Here is an 18,745-nt window from a genome sequence, read left to right on the forward strand (position 1 = left end):
TTTGGCCGATATTTTTACCCGCGGCCGCTGTATTCCTGCGCCACATATATAAGCAGCGTTCACGCGTGTATAGACAGCGCAGATGCGAAAGCTTTTGTTTGACGTTCCGCCTTTCTGTGAGTGTATAGGATGCCCCAGCTAACGTTAACCAAGCTGTTCAGAGGGGGGGAGGGGGGAATAAAACACGGTGCAATATGCGATCAGAAGATACGGTGTTCGATCGTCAGACCTCCGACGACCGAACAACACAGGTTTTTATAGTTGTATCTTGCATCATCTTTTCTGTATCTTTGCTTTCGTTGAACAGCTTGGATAACGTTAGCTGGTACGCACGGTGTATGTTTACTTGAAAACTCCGCGGAAGACCGCAGGAGTTCGGTCGGGCTTTCGGACGCCAAGGCGACCACGGTTCATTTTGTGCCAACGTGGGCATAAAAGAGAGCAGAGAGGGAGAGAGAGTAGTAGTTCTTGTGGGGAAAGGAGGAAAGGCTAGCACTATCTTCTGCAACCCATGCGGGAGCACGGCTCAGCACCAGCAGGGTGGGGGAGATGGGAGTAATGGAGAGAGAGAGGGTAGGAAGGAGAAAGGTAGAGGAGAGCGCAGGTATTTGTTTAAAAGGAACTGAAACTTAGCATGCATGGCAAGGGAAAAGCAAGGGCGCTAAGTATACGTCGCACTATCGGAGCTTTGCATAACACGCTGCGATGTGCGCTCCTTTGTTTGTCCCATTTCTGGACACATTCACTCTTCGTATGTGGCCGCTTCCAGTGGGCTTTTCCTTCTTTCTGACTTATTTTATTCTGGTTCGTCGCACTCTAGTATATGTCTGATATCAGAAATCGTGAAAGAAGAAAAGATGGGAAAGACTTGCTATATAGGGTCGCATTGTATTCAGCGAGAGCATGCTGTTCCTAAAAGATTCGCGCATTTTGTGAGGCCCATTACAACTATACTCCCATTTGCTCCACGTATGTATATAGAAGAGCAGCAAAAAACGTTTTCTTCTGCTTCAATTCATGATAAGAGAGTTATTTAATTTAACTTAACCCATGTTTGCTGTTTCTCAGGCAACACAGAAAATAGCGTGTACTTGGTACGTTGCGTGCCGTACGTACTACGTATGGGGGGCATAGGCCTCGAACTGTAGGTAGTACAAAGTTTTATTCTTGTCTGATCGTTTTTCTGCTTGCTGTATAAACTGGACGGATGAGACAATGCTCGTTGCCAACAGGGAAAAAAAGAGGGGTGTCGCATATAAGATGTCTGTGTAGAAAGTTTCCCAAATTGAGGAAGAGCGGGCTTTGCTGTGCTGCCCGCTACTCCCCATTTTCATCGCGGGCCTGTGTGCCGCAATTTCTCGCCGAGCAAGTTAGGTGAGGAAAGGGAAGAAACTGTTCCCTTGCGAATGCCATTATTGCGAGCCGAGGTGGGAGAAACGACATTAAATATTCACGTCGAGGGAAACAAAGGCGGAGTAGGGTGAGTGGTTGGGGCCTGGTGTCATGCATCTGTAATAAGTTGGCGCCGAATATATTCCCCATTTTCCCGCCTGCTGTGTAAAGAAAGAGGATGAAGACCAGGAACATTTTGAAACTGGGACGCAAAATTGCTCCCTGGCTTGCTTCGTGAAGGGCGAGGGATCTGTCTCCGTTGATGAAACGGATGCCTGGTGGGAAGGTGTCTAGTGGGTATATAGATTGTGTCCCGTAATAGGGAGGCGTTCTTGCGTATTCGTCTTCCCTTGGCTGAAGTTTCCTAGCTGAATGCGCATTGCATTCTGCTGTGTAGGCTGCCAAGAAAGGGCTTTTTACCTTTCTTTGTTGGGAACTTTAGGTTCTGTGTGTTTTGGAACGATTCTGTTTTGGAAGTATATCGGAGGCTCTCATCGGCGATTGAGGGATCGTGTGTTCTCATTTTTTTTGTTCTGCGCATGAATATGCGTCAAATGGATGAAAAACGCCGCACGCTACGGTTAAAAGAGCAGGCTCGGTCGTAAGTTATCGGACGGGCCTTGAGAAAATCGAAAGAAAGACAGCATCGTACCATTTTTCCCCATTTATGCCGGGCGATATTCTGCCGGAAAGCAGATGATGCGAGCTCCAGTAAAAGAGGCACTGGCGTTCTGGGCTTCTTTTGAGGAAAATACATGTTTGCTACGGGCGGTGGCGGCGTCTGCACAGTGTTCCTTCCCTAATAGGGAGACGCGCTATGCACATTTTTTCGTGCTTCGCCGACCACTAGGAAATGCTGCTGCTTTGCTGAGAGAAAGGAGTGGTGGAGGAGGGGAATTGCGGCGTGGGATCTGTTCTCTTCCCTAAAGCGTGTTTTTCTGTAAGGCGAGCTTCTTAGTGACAGACATTGGGGAAGGAGGGGTGTCGTGCCCACCGTCTCGAGAAAGAGCTTTCTTTTCCGGCGTTGGTCTGGCGGAAAGGAATGGCGCTATGCTGGAACGTGAAAAGGGGGTGGGGTAAGGACCGGGAGATGCTGCTGCGCGAAAGAGGAGGAAAAGATGGGAGGGAGAAGCGGCGCTCTCGTTCACCGCTCGACGCGCCACCGCTCGCCGATGCTCGACGGGATTCCAGAGGCGCTCCGCGGAGCAGGATGCTGCAAAGGGGAAAGGGAGGGGAAATGGCCTAGGCGAAAGCCGTTTCCTTTCCCTTCTCCATTCGCTCTCCTTTCTGTCGCCCTTTCCCCAATTTGAGGAAGGAGTTTTTTCTCCCAGCTATTTGCTACGGCTGGCCCTCCTTGCGTTCCTCTGTCCCTTTCCCTGACCCGTGGCGTGGCCGTTCTCGGTTCGTTGTTGCATCCCCGATCCTTCCCTGTTTCTCCCTTCCGTCCCGTCGCGCCCTTTCTTCCATCGGCCCTCCGGTATTCCTGGCTCAGTCTAGCGCGGCGGCGCCTTCGGCGTCGCGCGAGCGTTTCCGTCGTCGCTTGCCCAACGCTGCCGGCCCCTCCCTTGGCCGTGGTCTGCCCCTGGGCTTGTGAAGCTGCGGAACCGGCACTGCTGCAGTGTGCATTCCCGTCGTAGTGGTGGTGTCCGCTGTAGCCGGTGTCTGCTTATCGCCTGGCTCTTTGAAGGCTGCTGCTGACTGTGCGCGTGCCTGTGTGCGTGTGGTTCGTTTTTTTTTCTGTTCGCTGGTGATATTGTGTTTTGCTGTGTTTTTTCTTCTTACTCGGCCGTTTATAGCGTTTCATAATTGGTCTCAGTGGACAGGAATTGAAGACGAATTCCCTCGGCGCCCAGACTGCACCATCGTCGTTTCGACTCGAAGCCTTCGCGTTTACGCAACCGTCTCTGCGCACCAGTGGAGAGCGTATGCAAGAATCGACGTAGTCCTGAAAAGAAGCAAAATTGTCCCCGCTTCCTGGCTTTTTATTTTCAATTATTTTTCCATTTCGCATTCTTCACTTGTTGCTGTTGTGGGCAGAAGTGTTACTGGCTTCATCTACGTTTCGAACTGCCTGCAAACGTTCGAAACGCCTTCTCGGCCCATCTGGCCGTCTGCGTTTATCATCTACGTTTTCTGGCTACCGCGAACTCGAAACTCTTCGTCTGCTGCGACTCGCCGTCTGCAACCGCAAAGAAACGCCTCCGTCGGCAAGAGCTCTCCCATCTCGCTGAACTTCGATCGTTTTCTTTCTTTCTTTCCTTCTTTCTAATTTTCTCGCGCACTCGCATTGGTCTGCGGGCGCCGATTTCTCGAACCGCCGCTTAATTAAAGCAGCGCTCGAAATTAGGGAAGTGAACGTCGAGGCGAGGCTTGTACCTACCGGAAACCTTGGTCGGCACCCCACTCTCTCTCTCACTCTCCCTCTGCACGCAGCCTCCTTTTTCCCTCCAATTATTGCGCTCCTTGACGGTGCGCGCTTCAAGCCTAAAGCGGCCTCCAATAGTGGCGTGATCCTTCGCGTTGTCGATGGGCGTGGTCCGGCCTTTCCATCCCCTCACTTTTTATTCTTTTCGTTTGCGTGCTCTCGCTTCTAGATTGTGTTTCTCTGCGACGTGAACTGCAAGGTAATTTAGAGTGCACAGGGAGGTGTCGAGTTTTTGGAGTTTCACGCGAGGTCCTCCGCGCTGTTGTGGCCGTATCCCAGCAGACGACAGATGCGTCTGATTGACTGCGAGAGGATAGCATCCGCCTGTTGCTGCGGCGACGAGGACTTGTTTCCGCGCTTATTTTGACGTCTAGACGGTCTGCTACTGCTGCTGCTCTTTGGCTGGCTGAGGTCTTTTACACGGGCTTCGGCTTCGCGGCAGACGCAGGAAGACCAAACTTGTTCGCAAGACGGACGGGTTTTGTACTACGTACTGTGCTCCGGTAGTTGTGCTCTATGTGTAGTAATATGCCCTTTACGTGGTAGTGACGGTCACCTAGTTTCTTGACGTCATTGCCTCTTGTGAGTGTGAGAGGGCTTGAACATGACGCTGCGAGCGGATCCCTTTAATCGCAGCAGCATTAGTGTTCAGCCGGACTAAAAAGGTTGTATGCCTGTCTGTCAACACTTCGTGGAAGAAATACCTTGCTTATACATATACTCTGTTGAGTAGCTCGGACAAGTTGAAACATCGTTGAAGTGTTTGGACTGAAGAGACCTCACCTGTGATAGACACCGTTGGAATGCTTGCCCAGTTCTTTGGCTGTGGCATGTGTCCATGGTCACACATCCTCGGAGCATGTTACGTGAAGGGTTTGCGGATTGACTCAACGTTGTTTTGAAATCTTTTTCTGCGTCGATCGTAGGCGGAGACGTGTACTGGTTCGATCATAATCGAAGCAGATTTTGTGGTGCGAGTCGTTTCCCATGTCTGCCGCAAAATCGCGCGGGAACGAGACGACGCTGTTCGCCTAGGGAACATTTGGCTTCGGATATTGTTCGGGACCGGCCGGTGGTCTTGTGTAGGCTCCGGTTTCGAAGCTTGCTTTTCTTTCCAGCTGGATTCTGGCGGAACTCTGACGTCATTGTCGAGTCGTCTGCCTTTTCGGCGTACGTAAACTGCGCGAGGTTGCACGCGTCACTGAAACGAAGTCTGCTTCTTTTTCCCGACGCACCTTTCCTACGCCACTAGAAAAACTTAACTGCGCAGTAAGGCTTACTGCTTTGGGGCTGTTTGCGTCGCTGGAGAAAACCGACCGCGGAGAGAGGCCCAGCGCTCGAAGGAAAGGAGGTGGACTTCGAGTTGACATTCCCTCTGTATGGCTTCTCGTTGTTGTGACGACGGAATTTCGACGCGTGGTTACGTATCGACTGAACGGCGCTCGTAAGCCTTCGTGGGCGTCTTCGTTGCCCCGGTTCATTGTTCTACGCCATCGACAACCGCGTTCCCGTGGGCCCGTCGTGGCCTTGGGGCGCCTGGGGCGTTTTTTAGCAGAGGATCTTTCTTTTCTCGTCAAGTTGTCGCCCGCCCCCCTTCGCGTTTTTCGCGTATACCGAGGCGGCGGACTCGGAAGCAGAGCGGTGTCCTTCATACGGAACGTCTCCGCTACACCGTTCGGATTGCACTGCAAGTCGACCTGCGACGCGCTTTGCCGAGTTACAGCGCCTGCGCACTGTTGAATAGTGTGCAGTCCGTGTTTCTGGCCGTGGACGCAGCAGGCTTTACTGTTTCCACACTTTGTGGCGCATAGACCACGTGTTGTTCGTTCAAGAAGAAAAAAAAAAACAAAGCTGAGTGGTGAATTTGTGTTGTGTCGATAGCGACAACTGCAGACCTCCTCCTGTAGTAGTGCTTCGGGAGCTTCCCCGCAGAGAACAGGCCATTCGGGGCCGCTGGGTCTGTGCGTGCCATCCTGTGACACTTGCGCGCGTGTCTTTGTGTTTGTGTGTGTGCGCGCGCACTAGCGTGCTTGCGTTGTCGCTGAGCCTGTGACGCGATTGGCGGATGTTCTGCTGCCCCATGGTGCTGGCGACTGGCAGCGATTCGTTGAGCCGACGCCACAGCGTACCCGACGGGTGAGTTTGCGTCGATGCTTTTGATCGACTTCATTGTTCATTCTGTTGAATGAAATATTGAGGAACTAGTGGAACCCCCCCCTCCCCCACTTTCCTTTTCCCCTGTAGGTTCACTATAGTTCATTCACACGTCCGGAATAAATTTCTGAGGTGTCGTTAACGGCGCTTCGTAAAACGAACACTTAACGGACACATAATCACTGTAAGGTATGCGCACTAGAAAAATAAAAACGATGGCGAAGCTGATGGTGAAACTAATGACACTGAAGGTGAAATTGTGTGCCTTGTTTCGTGCTGTAAAGGCTGTGACAGGCAAGATAATGTGTCATCACTGCCTCTTTCGAAGAAAGAAAACGAAAAAAAAAAAAGAACGGCGTATGTCAAGTGACCCTTTCTGCGGTTTAATGCCCCGAAACTGCACAGAACTGTTCTGACCACCGGGGACTATTTAATGTGCACCTCTATCTAATTCAGTTGCGTGCGTGCGTGCGTGTGTTTCGATTCCATTGAAATGCGGCCGATGCTACAGGGAATCGAACCCTCGACCTTGCGCTCAGCGTTCAGAATGCCATATCCACTGAGCTCTCGCGGCAGGCTTATATATGTCGCATATCCCTAATCTCGCATCATCATATATATATTGGGGTCCTGTATGTGAAAACCGTCCGGTCACATGTATACAGTGATCATATATAGACTCGTATGGAATATGCAGACTCGCTTGCTCGTTGAAATGGTGAATGCGACGCATAAACTTTTTTTTTTTTTTCTGAGGACGTGCGTCGTCAGACGGATCACGGATGCAGGCCGGTCCTGTAAAGAGGACCTGAACGAACCCTTAGCAAGCTGATATACGCGAACAGCTAAGTAAAACGCAATATTGGCTGTCTTGAAATATAGTATTGGAACGTGATCGTTACATTATCCCGGCCTGTAGCTCCTCTCTAAACCATGCGCCAGTTTTCTTCCGAGCGGCGAAGCAGGAGCAGCGTCGTGCATAGGCGTCAGCGGACGTGGCCTCCGAGATGGCAACGGCGTGCCTTTCGCGCCGAGCGGATCTCGAAGGCCACTCGATGCTCTGGCGTCCACCGTGAGCTCTGTGGTGTATGTAGTACGTACAGCTCCCGGCTCCCTGTGTCGTCTGCGTGTATCGCGCATTTAAAGGGCAGCTCTGGCGATTTCTCGATGTCCACTGATTTTAATAAAATTTCGAATGTACGCTCCCTTTTGCACTCTGATTATCTGCGCCAAACAGTATAGGCTGTTTCACGTGGGGCGATTGGGGCGAAAAAAAAATCGTTCTGCCGCGCACGTCGCAGAGCGATTGTCGCCGACAGTTTTCACATGCGTTTCCGGCAGCGCGATTTCCGTCGCAGCGGTAGGCAAGGTTGCCTCCCCCCCCCCTGCTCACGAAGTATCCATGCCTGGATCGTTAAATAAAAACAACATGGAAACTAGTCAAATATTCGAATTTTCCCGTTATTATTCGATAATAGAATAAGTACACAATTTCTTTTACGTTTAAAAGCGTTGATTGCGGATGCGGTGCGCGAGACGCTGCACAGCGCCGCAAGTATGAGGGTGCGGCTTGTGCGGCGTCGGTGGGGTGGTTCCGTTTGGCACACTCTAGTTTCGTTGTTACTATGGAAGCCACTACTTTTTTCCTGGATGAGTATTTGCTTTTGCAGAAGAACAAGCTACTGGTGAGTGTGCATGCATAAGCAACTGGCGCAATTTGTAGCGATGAAGAGGTTGACGACGGTGTCGATCGAGTGGGTACGTGCGTTATGTTGAAGCGGCGTCCTTTTCCCGACCTGGATAGCATGCAGCTTCTCCTTTTAAACGAATTGTGTAATCGTAAGAAGAACAAAATGTTTATGAAGCTCCTAAGTCGCAGGCGCTGGTGGGTACGCCCTATTAAAACAACTAAAGCTGGCGCGCGACATTGCTCCGCAGAGCTTCCAACGCGCGGTGAAACACGACAGCTCCCATTTTGACTGTGCTTTGTTTCGTCACACGTTGCCCCTCCCACATCGCGCCGATCGCTGCGACTCGTTGACAGTGCGACCAATTTGTTGGAATCCAGTTGCGGAGAGCCCAGGACGTCGCGGCGGACGCTGAGCGACGGAATTCGCTGTCGCTGACTGAAAATCGCGCCATGTGAAACCGCCTTAGGGCTGCAACTCACTTAGTTTTCCTGAAAATGAAGTTTAAAGATTGGTTGTGTTCCCGACTCGATACCTTTTATTGGCCACCCTGTGTTTGTGACGTCAGAAATTACACCGACACAGTCGCTGCCGCCGCTGTCGTGTTCGGAAAATCTGCAGGAGTTCTGTGTCGTCAGAACACATCGCCAGCTTCGCTTTTTTGGCGCCAGTGCCACCTGTACTGTATGTTTGGCATGCGTTCTGCGTGCTTACGTCATGGTAGTGTGGGACCTGACGTCATCGGCTCATTGTGACGGCACAAAAGCAGCAACCCGTTTCGGTATCTCGTTTATTGGTTATTTAAATATTATTGACGTATTTCTAAGCAAATAGAACCACCTTACCTGTGACGGGACTGTCAATGCTTGCTTAAAAGGAAGAGGTCTGGACACCGACCAAAATGGTTTAAAATGGTTATTTACGTTTCGGCTCCCCCACGGGAGCCTTATTGTTCACAATGAAACAAGCGGCAGAGCTGGCGCCCCTTTTTACGTGTGGCTCAAAACATGACTAAGGCACCTGACGTACATGGGCGGCAGATTGCCTTCGTTGCGATTAAGAGTGTGCACCGTGGTTTGGATGATTAGGGACTGAAGGTATATACGGCTACGAAAACGCCGGAGTTTCCCTTTTAAGTCTTATTCGGGCGGTTGCGAGGCAAGGTGGCGTGACGGACGCGAGCTCTGCCTTCGGGGCGGAAGCTCCTCTACCCGACTGCGCTCCGGGAAAGTGTCTTAAAAGCGAGAAGGAAGGAAATTCGAGAGGAAGGGGCTATATACCGTCGTGGCACACATATAATTCCTCCAGCAGTTTGGCCCCCGCGAGGGAGTGCGGCGGAGCGCGACACCGCCCATTTCCGACCGAGTGTGGGCTGAAGTCGTGCGGTGGCGACACCGTACTATATGCGCGCTTCCTTTTTTCTTTTTTGTCGGGAAGTTGTTATATTAGACAAGTAGAGCGAAGGCGGTTCGGCGGCCCTGTAGCACCAATAACTGCCGGTCTCGCAGTGACGGCAGATACGCGTGCGATCGCCTTTCGGTTCTCGCAGCGCTCGCAAAGACGGGGAGGGCAGGAGGAAAAGCGCGCTGGACGGCGCGCGTCCGCCGCACGTCTTCTCTTTGTCCCCCGTCTCTGCGAGCGCTGCGACAACCGAAAGGTGAAACGCGTGGTACCGACTTGCTCAGTTTGCGATTTTAGACACGTGTGCGGTCTTTATGCGGAGGGCCGAGTTATCTCTGTGTACTTAACAAGAGAGCCTGTCCAATGCGTGTATCCGAATAGTCGAATCGCGGATCCAGTGTAAGAAAGAAACGCGCCGTCGAGAAAGAAAAATAAAAATAAACTGGGCATGGAAACCACCGGAACACGATTGTCAAAGTCGAAGAAGAGAGAAAGCAAGGAGAAAGAAAGGCAGGGAGGTCAGCCAGACGAGCGTCCGGTTTGCTGCCCTACACTGGGGCTACGGGAAAGGAGGAATAGAAAGAGGAAGAGGGGGAACACTCAGTTAGCGTCGAGCGATAGCTTGTCGGTATGTGCCTGCCTTAGTATATGTTACTCTGCTGGAGAGACGCTTATATTGGTTACAGTTCTATCGGTTAATGCTACGAGGCGTGTGTGTGTGTGCCCCGACGTTTCGCTATCTCCGGGATCGGCCCGCGTTGCAAAGCGAAATTCGAGGTCGTTGCGAGGAAGGCGCGTATCGTGCGCTGTTATTCGCTGGATGGGTCCACCGAGTCACCACGCCTGGTCACGTACGTGGCCTCTGCGATCGGCGCTGTTTACTAGAGCAGACAGGCCTCCATTGAGGGAGTGTGGAGTCTCTCTTCCCATTGGTGGCCGCATCGGTAAAGGCAAGCTGGAAATCGGGAAAGAAAATTTGCATACGGTGACACAGAGGGCAGTGACTCCCTGTTTGGGACCCGAGCTGGCTGGCTGCATGAAGAAAAAAGACAGAGAAAAGGAAAACACACAGAAGCAAATACTTGCAAAGATAAGTTACTTCAAAGAATATCAAGTTTCATGCCCAGTCCTGTGAGGCATAAGTATCGCAGGCTTCCGGATTAAAATGAAATGAAATGGTTTTGCTTTAAAGGTAGTTTAGGAATAATAATAATAAAAGCTCGCTTCAGCGTTACCAAAGCCATTTGTGCGGTATGGTTGCGGGCCTTACTGATTGAAAGATACTAGACAATACAATTAAAATAACGACCTGTAATACAGAATAGACTTCTGAACGGGCGCCTTTCTTCGAATGAGAATGATGACCTTTCGAGATCTTCAGTGGGACGTTGACAGCGAGGATCTTTCTTCATGGGAAGACGCGGATAGCCGTCCAATATCTGTGTAGCTTGTGCTTGCGTTGCTTGTATCAACACTCGTAACAGGATCACGCCTATGTCTGCAGCTCTCTCTCTCTCTTATATATATATTCTTCCCATTCAAGGTCTCTGAATACCTCCTGTAAACGCGCTGTGAATAGCACTCGAGAGATCGTATCTCCCTGCCTGACGCCTTTCTTTATTGGAATTTTGTTGCTTTCCTTATGGTGGACTACAGTGGCTGGGGAGCCGCTATAGATAGCTTTCAGTATTTTTACATACGGCTCGTCTACACCCTGGTTCCGTATGCCTCCATGACTGCTGAGGTTTCGACAGAATCAAACGCTTTCTCGTAATCAATGAAAGCTATATATTAAGGGTTGGTTATATTCCGCACACTTCTCTATCACCTGATTGATAGTGTGAATATGGTCTATTGTTGAGTAGCCTTTACGGAATCCTGCCTGGTCCTTTTGTGTACAGAAGTCTAAGGTGTTCCTGATTCTATTTGCGATTACCTTAGTAAATACTTTGTAGGCAACGGACACTAAGCTGATCGGTCTGTAATTTTTCAAGTCTTTGGCGTCCCCTTTCTTATGGATTAGGATTATGTTAGCGTTCTTCCAAGATTCCGGTACGCTCGAGGTCATGAGGCATTGCGTATACAGGGAGTGGCCAGTTTCTCTAGAACAATCTATCCACCATCCTTCAACATTATATATATATATATATATATATATATATATATATATATATATATATATATATATATATATATATATATATTTGACGGAGGCGGACGACGTTGAGCTTCCGGAATCGCTGGAGCTGTTCAAAAGCTGACGGGAGCGTTGTCGGCGAGTCTTTTCGAGATTGGCGGCGCTAATCCTGCTTTGCCTGTCGGCGTAGTTGCCACGAGGCGAAGCTAGCGTTACGGCGGCCGTTTTCATCATCACGCTCGTGGATTTCGCGGGATCGCTTTTATTCCGGAAGCGCTCGTTCGCTTCCGGAATAAAGGCACCTGGCTTGTTCGCGTTTTCGGAATTCCTTGCCTCGTGGCCTCCTCTCCCGCTTCTCGTAATCATTCTTTTTCTTTTTTGCATTCGTTACAACAGGCGACTAAGTTGTGCATGCTCTGCGCGCGCGAACTGCATATGAGTGGGGGTCGTCTCATACGCCCACCGTCTTTGTCATCCGTATAAGCAGCACGCCAGTTGACGTAGCCGGAGCACCGATTAAAACTGAGCGTTCTATGAATTTATTTTGCCCTCGATCGTTTGGCTACGTTTCGTTGTCGCGGATTTCAGTCTTCTTTCTTCACGAGGAGAATCGTATGGAAAAACTGGAAGAGTTTGTTTACGTTTCGTCATGAGGATGCGCAAATAACGGACACGGGGCAAGAAGAGACGATACAGTGCTTGTCTCGTCTCTTCTTGTTCGTGTCTATTTTTTTTTTTTTGTAAGCTAAGCAACCGCGAGCACCAAACATTGTTTCTATTTTTTTTCTTTACAAGCGATTTACGAGTTCGCCTTTGAAATGCTAGGTCAGAATCGCGACATCATTACTAAGTGACAAGACGTGCCAGAGAATATTTGTAGTCGGGGCTGAGGCGTTGGGCGCTGCTAAGTACGAGGTCGTGGGATCGAACCCCGGCCGCGGCGGCCGCATTCCAACTGAGGCGTAATGCGAGAACGCTCGTGTACCGAGCACTGGGTGGACGCTAAGGAACCCCGGGTGGTCGAAATTAACCCGGAGTCCCCCATTACTGCGTGCCTCGTAATGAGGCCGTGGTTCTGGCCGCGTAAAAAGCCCGTGATTTATTCAAAGATATGTTGTTTAGATCTTTGTGTCCACGAATTGCGCACACATGCGCGTTAAATTCACGCACGGGTACTTTATTTCACGTGTGTACTTGTACTCAATAAGAGCACCGTGTTAAACACTGTCTTCTTTCGCTGCTCCCCTATCGAGAGGACGTTCAGTGCCCGGTTAGCTCCATCTCGGGTCATTGATCTTTTGTACCTCTTAATACTGACATAGTGGAGAGAGACAGATCGAGAGAGAAAGGGGGGGGGGGTCATGAAAAGGCAACATATAAAATAAATCGCTTGAACCAGCGGCACCACGCAAGGAAACGGAGGCTACAGCTTGTCAGTTGTCACGATGGCAACAACAACAAAAGAAAAAAAAAAGCGCAAGATTGAAACGATGGGGGGAAGAAAAAGGGACTGTCTGTCAGAAGGGACGTATATGTACCCCTAATTATGGTGACTCTAATTATGGTGTCTTCAATCGTTCTTTCACGAACTTTTCTTTTTTTTCTTTTTCCTCTGCGCCAGCTGTCAGTTTCAATTGCAGACAGCTGTCCGCGGAGCGCTCCTTCGCTCCCATCTTTTTTTGTGTGTGTTATACTAGATTCGTTTTCGTCATGGAAAACAAAACAAAGGAAGTCTCGCGTAAGGGTGCAAACTAATCTATTTTCTGTGATGTCTTGGGTGGTCAGTTTTCTTTTTTTTTTTTTTCAGTCCCTTTCATGGTGCAGCTTTCGTTTACGCATATATACGTTTCTTGCCCGATGCGCCGTGGTGGCTGCGTAGCTGCGCTGTTCTGCTTCGCACGGGGTCCCGGATTCGATTGCCCTCCGCGACAGTGGCCGCATTTCGGACTAATTCAGAAAAAAAAATACTAAACAAAAAAACACGCACATCCACCGCGATGTTGGAATCTAAAGGACGCGAAGCTTGTTTGACTTGGCGAGCAATGGCTGCAGTAGCGGGTGACACAAACCGCAGCCTCGTCGATTGATCAAGCCGCGTTAGCTGTCTGCGTCGACCACAGCTGCCTGTAGTTAAGCTCTCTGCCTTTCTTTATCTATCTATCTATCTATCTATCTATCTATCTATCTATCTATCTATCTATCTATCTATCTATCTATCTATCTATCTATTTATCTATCTATTTATTTATCTATCTTATCTATTTATTTATCTATCTTATCTATCTATTTATCTATCTTATCTATCTATCTTATCTATTTATTTATCTATCTATCTGCGTCACGTGATGCCTGACGAGGGGGCGCACGCGCAGAGAAGTGTGCGGCAGGTGTTTGTAAACGCATTCAAGTCCTCGTACCCCTTGTGTGTGTCACATCCATTCTGTAGGCTTGATTGGCCATAGAATGGGCGCACACCCACGTGACCCAAGGTTTCTACGCGTGTGTGTGTGTGTGTGTTTAGCAGTAGTACTAGTAGTAGCAGAGGTATGGGAAAGGAATCGCACTATACCCGGTAGTGTAATTCCAGGGAAAAGAGAGCACTACGAGATGCGTTGATTCAAAGTGTGCACGCCTTGTGTGATGCGAGAAGTGCCCTATTCACAGCTTAAAGTTGTATCTAAAACTGTTTACTTGAAGCGATTGTGCTGTAGCCGCCAATGAAAAAAAAAAAAAGATGCATATAGTTAGGCCCTATAGCGGAAGACTGTAAGTCCGTGAGCTTTAATATTTAGCAGCCATTGTATCCAGAAAGGGCGTATTGCTTCACGTTCGGAATTGTGGCGTGACACGTGAAACAAACATCGACATCGCGCGGTTAAAGATCAGCCAACGACAGAATTAGCAAGCCGTGGTCGTTGCAGAACTAACGTGTAGAAACATCGAAGTGACGCAAACTTTTTCTTTTTTTCCTTTATGAACACCGGGCTATCGTGATGGATCATCGAGGATTAAGGGACGGCGGGCTCTTCTTAATATTCGCTGTCCCCCTCCTAAGGGAAGCGGTGGCTTTCCGTTTGGGATTACGATCTGGGGTGCAGTTTTGTACGATCCCGTTCCTTCCAAGTGTTATGCCAATATACACATAAAAAGAGTTCGCAGGTGTTGCCGTTTGTGTGTGTGTATGTAGTGTGTGCGCGTTTTAAGCGCGAGTCATTTATCCTCCGCAGTGCCTTACGCTTGGTCTCTTTCTTCGTATACCACGCGCGAGCCATGATTAAATCTCCCGCACCCGCGCGTGGTTATACACCCTCCTCGTCGCCGCCGAATCCTGAAATAGGAAACTGAGTCTCTGACGACGAAGCCAAGCTCGCTGCGGGTCGCCGTAGAGTGTGGGATGTGCGGCGAGCAATTAATCATGGTCCTTCGCTTAACGTATATATATGTACGCCCTTCCCCTCCCCCTCCCGTCCTCCCCCCCCCCCGTTCTCCGAACCCTCCGCTCATTTTGCGGATCCAGGCCAGCCTTCCTTAATTCCGTGTTCTTTCGTTTTTTTTTTTCGTTTTTTCTTCCCTCTTTCTTTTTCTTCTTGACTTCTTAGCGCCCGTATGAGTATTCTGGAATGTGAGACAACGTTTGTACAAGTGGTCTAGGTATACTGCCTTCCGCTGTGGCGGAGACTTCGCTTGGGCAGCAGTGGTCAGTCGGCAAAGAGAAAACGACACTTTGGGGTCTGTTTCGGGAAGTTTTTGTATAGCCATGTCCCGTTCTCTTATGTATATTTTTTTTTGTGGCAAGAAGAAATACGAAACTTTGGGGTCTGTTTCGGGAAGTTTTCGTGTAGCCTTGTTTCGTTCTTTTCTTCTCTCTCTCTCTCTCTCTCTCTCTCTCTCTCTCTCTCTCTCTTTTGACTGGTGCTGCCGAATAATTGAAAGCTGCGCTGCGTGTAACGCTGCGAGAAGTAGGAAAATTGACTTAAAAGAGAAAGCTTGTTCTTACGTGTTGAGGGACACTCACGTGCTCAGAGTAGGCATCCTTTGGTATGTGCGGCTGTTCACCGCCTTGCAGGAACCTGCCGAATGTCTTAGCCGTTATACTATATCACCGTAAACGTGCGCTGTTGCGTGTTTTTATAGCGTCCGAGTGAATTTAACTCGAGAAAGTGGGGTTGCTTGTACGCTGGAGTTTCTGTATATACGAGAGTCAAACGTATACGTGGTATCGCATATTCGATCCGTAATTCCCTCTGCAGCCGCGAATAGCGGAGCTAGACGCCTTGCCTCGTTATGTAGCGCGTGCCTCGTTACCGATGCATGGCTTCTGACGTCGCTGTAACGCCGCGACGGCGTCCTTTTTGACTCGCTGTTCGTTATCCCAGCACTGTCGTCGTCCGCCTCGCGCCCTCCTTGATATATAGTCGCCATATTTGCTGTCGCGCGCGGCGTCCAAGTACCGCGTATTTACGACCTGGCAGCCCCCCCTCCCCCCTCTCCCCGATCGAGATTTCGCGGTATAGCTCGCGAGGGTTTCGATTTTGGCTACTGGCGGCTCTAGCGGACAAAGTCTGGGCGGTGATTAACGCTCGGCTCGCGTGCGTTGGCACGGCGCTGCTCTGTTGGAGCCTCTCCCCCCCCCCCCCCCCCCCCCCCGTGCATGCACACCGTTGAGTGCACTGTCTACTCGGTGTGGTCATCGAGGGAGGGGTGCATTCGATTACGTCACCGGACGTGCGCTTCTCACGGTTCTTCCCCGCTGGCGCCGCGAAGCGGGTGGTCGCGGCGCTTTGGTGAGCTACGTAGTTTGGAAGGAATAGCGTACTTGCATTGGCGCATACGTGTAGCGTGGTGCCGGACCTTATATGCCGTGACTTCGTTTGCATTGACGTTGCTCACGATGAGTCTCCTTCGGGTTGTGTGGTCATCCGTTCTTCGGCGCACATGCAATGTACGTGCGAATAAAACTCTCGCTAAGAGGGAGTCATTGGGACCGGAAGTAAACTTTCGTTATAAGTGGCATTTCGTTATAAGCGGCGGAGGGGGCTCTAAGAGAGCCACTGTATGCAACTCGGAACAGCACGTGGCGGGGTCGCGCATGTGTTCAAAGCCACTCGCGCTTGTATAGTGGGTGAGCCTGCACGGCAACATTACAGCAGCGAAATCCCGATGACGTTCTCCAGCAGCTGCTTCGTATGTCGTTTTATAGTCGCACGATACATGGTAACTATACTGCTTGACAAAACAGCTGCCACATCGGACGAGTACTACATGAGAAAGGTATACACGTCATCCTTGTCTGATTTGGCGCTTTTTCGTCAAGTATGGACTTTGAGCGACTAGCTGAAGTTTCGCTGCTACTGCAGCTATGAAACTTCCTAAAGCGCGTTATGGACAGGACGTAATAGCGAGTTTAATGTGAATTAGCAGCTCGCTCGAGTTCACACCCAGTTAAGTGATGCAGTTAGTCTCAAGACGATGCTGCCACGTGGCGGAGTGACCTGCGTGTACATGCTATCTGCCTCTGCAGGTTGATACAAAGAAAAGCAAATGATCAATATATGCTGTACCGAGCGTTATGGTGCCGGGACATTTAGCAGAAATGCATATGCTGCGGCCGGGACCAGAAGAAAAAGGTTCTACAGGCGCTATAGTAAATCGATTTCGTTATTACGAGAATTTACTGTACATTCTTATCGTTCGTTGCACTGTCTGACCGGCGCGTCCAAGCCTATGATAAAAGAGCGAAAAGAGTGAAAAAATGAAATCGAAATTTCAGCAACTGCGAAATGAGAGGCCATTTCGGAATCATTCCGAGTCACTGTTCCGAGTATTCCTCCGGAAGAAGCCTACTAAGTGGTTAAAAAAAAATAAAGTACTGAAGTAATTGTTTACCGTGCCGCCGGAACTCTGTATTATGCAGCAAATGTTTCTGCGCACGCCGATAGCGCGGATGTCTCGTATTATACAAACCTAATTTCAATTTCTTTTGTGGGTGTTAGTCGTCGATCTGGTTTCTTGTCTGTTAGAAGGCTGTTAGAAAGCTTCTGTTAGATGTCGATACGCTGTTCAGAGCTCCACCTGGGAGTTTTAAAGCGTTTCGCCTTTCCGAGCCATAATGGATGGATGAATGGATGTTATGAGCGCCCCCTTTGGAACGGGGCGGTGGGTTGCGCCAACAAGCTCTTGCTATTATACTGCCTGATGTCCTACCTAGGTTAAACAATAAAAAAAGGAAAAAGAACCACTCAACTACCACAGCCTAATTTTCTGATCCCCTAGTGAGAACTGTGCTTTTGTACGTCTCCGTCTTTTGTAGTTTCCTTACTTCCACCAATCCTCCGATCGCCTCTTACTAATGCCTATGGCGGGCATGTTTACTTTACCACTGCTGAACCCAAGGGCTTCAAGGAGGCCAGTAGTGCCTAAATCGACCGCTAGGTAGACGCTGGGAAGCCGCTCGCCCGGAGCGCCCCCCATGCACGAGCTCAGTGAACCGTTCCATTCCTGTAATTCGCTCTCGCATTTTCACGTATAAACGCGCCGCGCCGCGCGCCACCGCCGTAAAAGTGTCGTCTGCTTTTGCGAGTGCGCGGCGGTGTCGTCTGCTTTGGCAGATTTACGGCGTTTCGCACGCATGACGCGCACGGGGCGCGCCGGCGCGGTCTCGCCCACGCGTCCACCCTTGTCTCGCTTGAATTGGCTGCACCCCCCCCCTCCCCTCCATTATATATTTGTCGTGCTCGTAGGCTTAGCTCTCGACCGAGGGCTTGGCTGCAGGTTCGAGGGGTGGCCCGTGCGGCCGACGGGAGGTGGGGGTTGCCCACTTTATAGCCCGACGATCGAGTTTGGTCGCGAGCTTCTAGGGCGTGATCGACGTTTATGGCCCCCCTGGCTGGCTGGCATGCATGCATGCCTTCCTGGCTCGCCCGGGCGTTAGAAGAGCCGCCGGCCTTTTACTCTTATGCAGCGGTTGAAGTTGAAAAGAAAAAAGGCTGTAACCGGGGAGGTAGTGCGCGTGCTCTATTTCGCTTGGCAATGAGACGCAAACTTGCTGCGTCATCCCCGATCCGTGTGTTGCGGCGCAGCCGCTCCTGCTGCGGCGTTGCCTTCGTATTATAACGTGACATGCATCAACGCAAGGTGTGTTTTACTACCGTCATTTTCATTGTTTTCGTCTTTCAATATCGGGCGGCACCGATAACGTATGCAGGTTATATACATTGTAAATAACTGTATTTGCTATGTATTGTTATAACGTTACAGTGACACAGGGCTAGTAGTTTTTATTTTAAACACAATTTGTCGATGAAGTATTGAGCACATTCGAGCTATAGCAACAAAGAAGCGAGCCGCTGCTTCGTGCCGCCATCTTTATGCCGTTAAGGCCAAACCACACTTACGCGTGCTGGCGCTCGAAAGCTCGCGCCCTCGCGCATGCGCAGATGGTACAGGACAGACCGTATACGCGTCGAATTGCGGCGCGGGCACAAATATGTAATGGCTTACGCACGCTAAGAAATAGCGCTGTCCAACATGGCGGCAGCCATATGGCTC

The 18,745-nt window shown here is 50.1% G+C and overlaps 1 protein-coding gene across 2 annotated transcripts in view; it reads left to right on the forward strand.

The window, feature by feature from the left end:
- ena (ENAH actin regulator enabled) overlaps window positions 1-18,745 on the forward strand; it is a 126,083-nt gene that overhangs the window by 36,848 nt on the left and 70,490 nt on the right. The window contains exon 1 of one of the 2 annotated variants that reach the window (XM_075698921.1): window positions 5,870-5,953. The exons of the other annotated variant lie outside the window; for it this stretch is intronic. Within the exon in view, the coding sequence (XP_075555036.1) occupies window positions 5,883-5,953 (71 nt within the window). The 5' untranslated portion in view covers window positions 5,870-5,882. Of the gene's footprint in view, window positions 1-5,869; window positions 5,954-18,745 lie in introns of those variants that run through there. 2 annotated transcript variants of the gene reach the window in all.

Source organism: Dermacentor variabilis, chromosome 7 (genome assembly GCF_050947875.1).
Source record: "Dermacentor variabilis isolate Ectoservices chromosome 7, ASM5094787v1, whole genome shotgun sequence".
In the NCBI taxonomy this organism is placed as follows: domain Eukaryota; kingdom Metazoa; phylum Arthropoda; class Arachnida; order Ixodida; family Ixodidae; genus Dermacentor; species Dermacentor variabilis.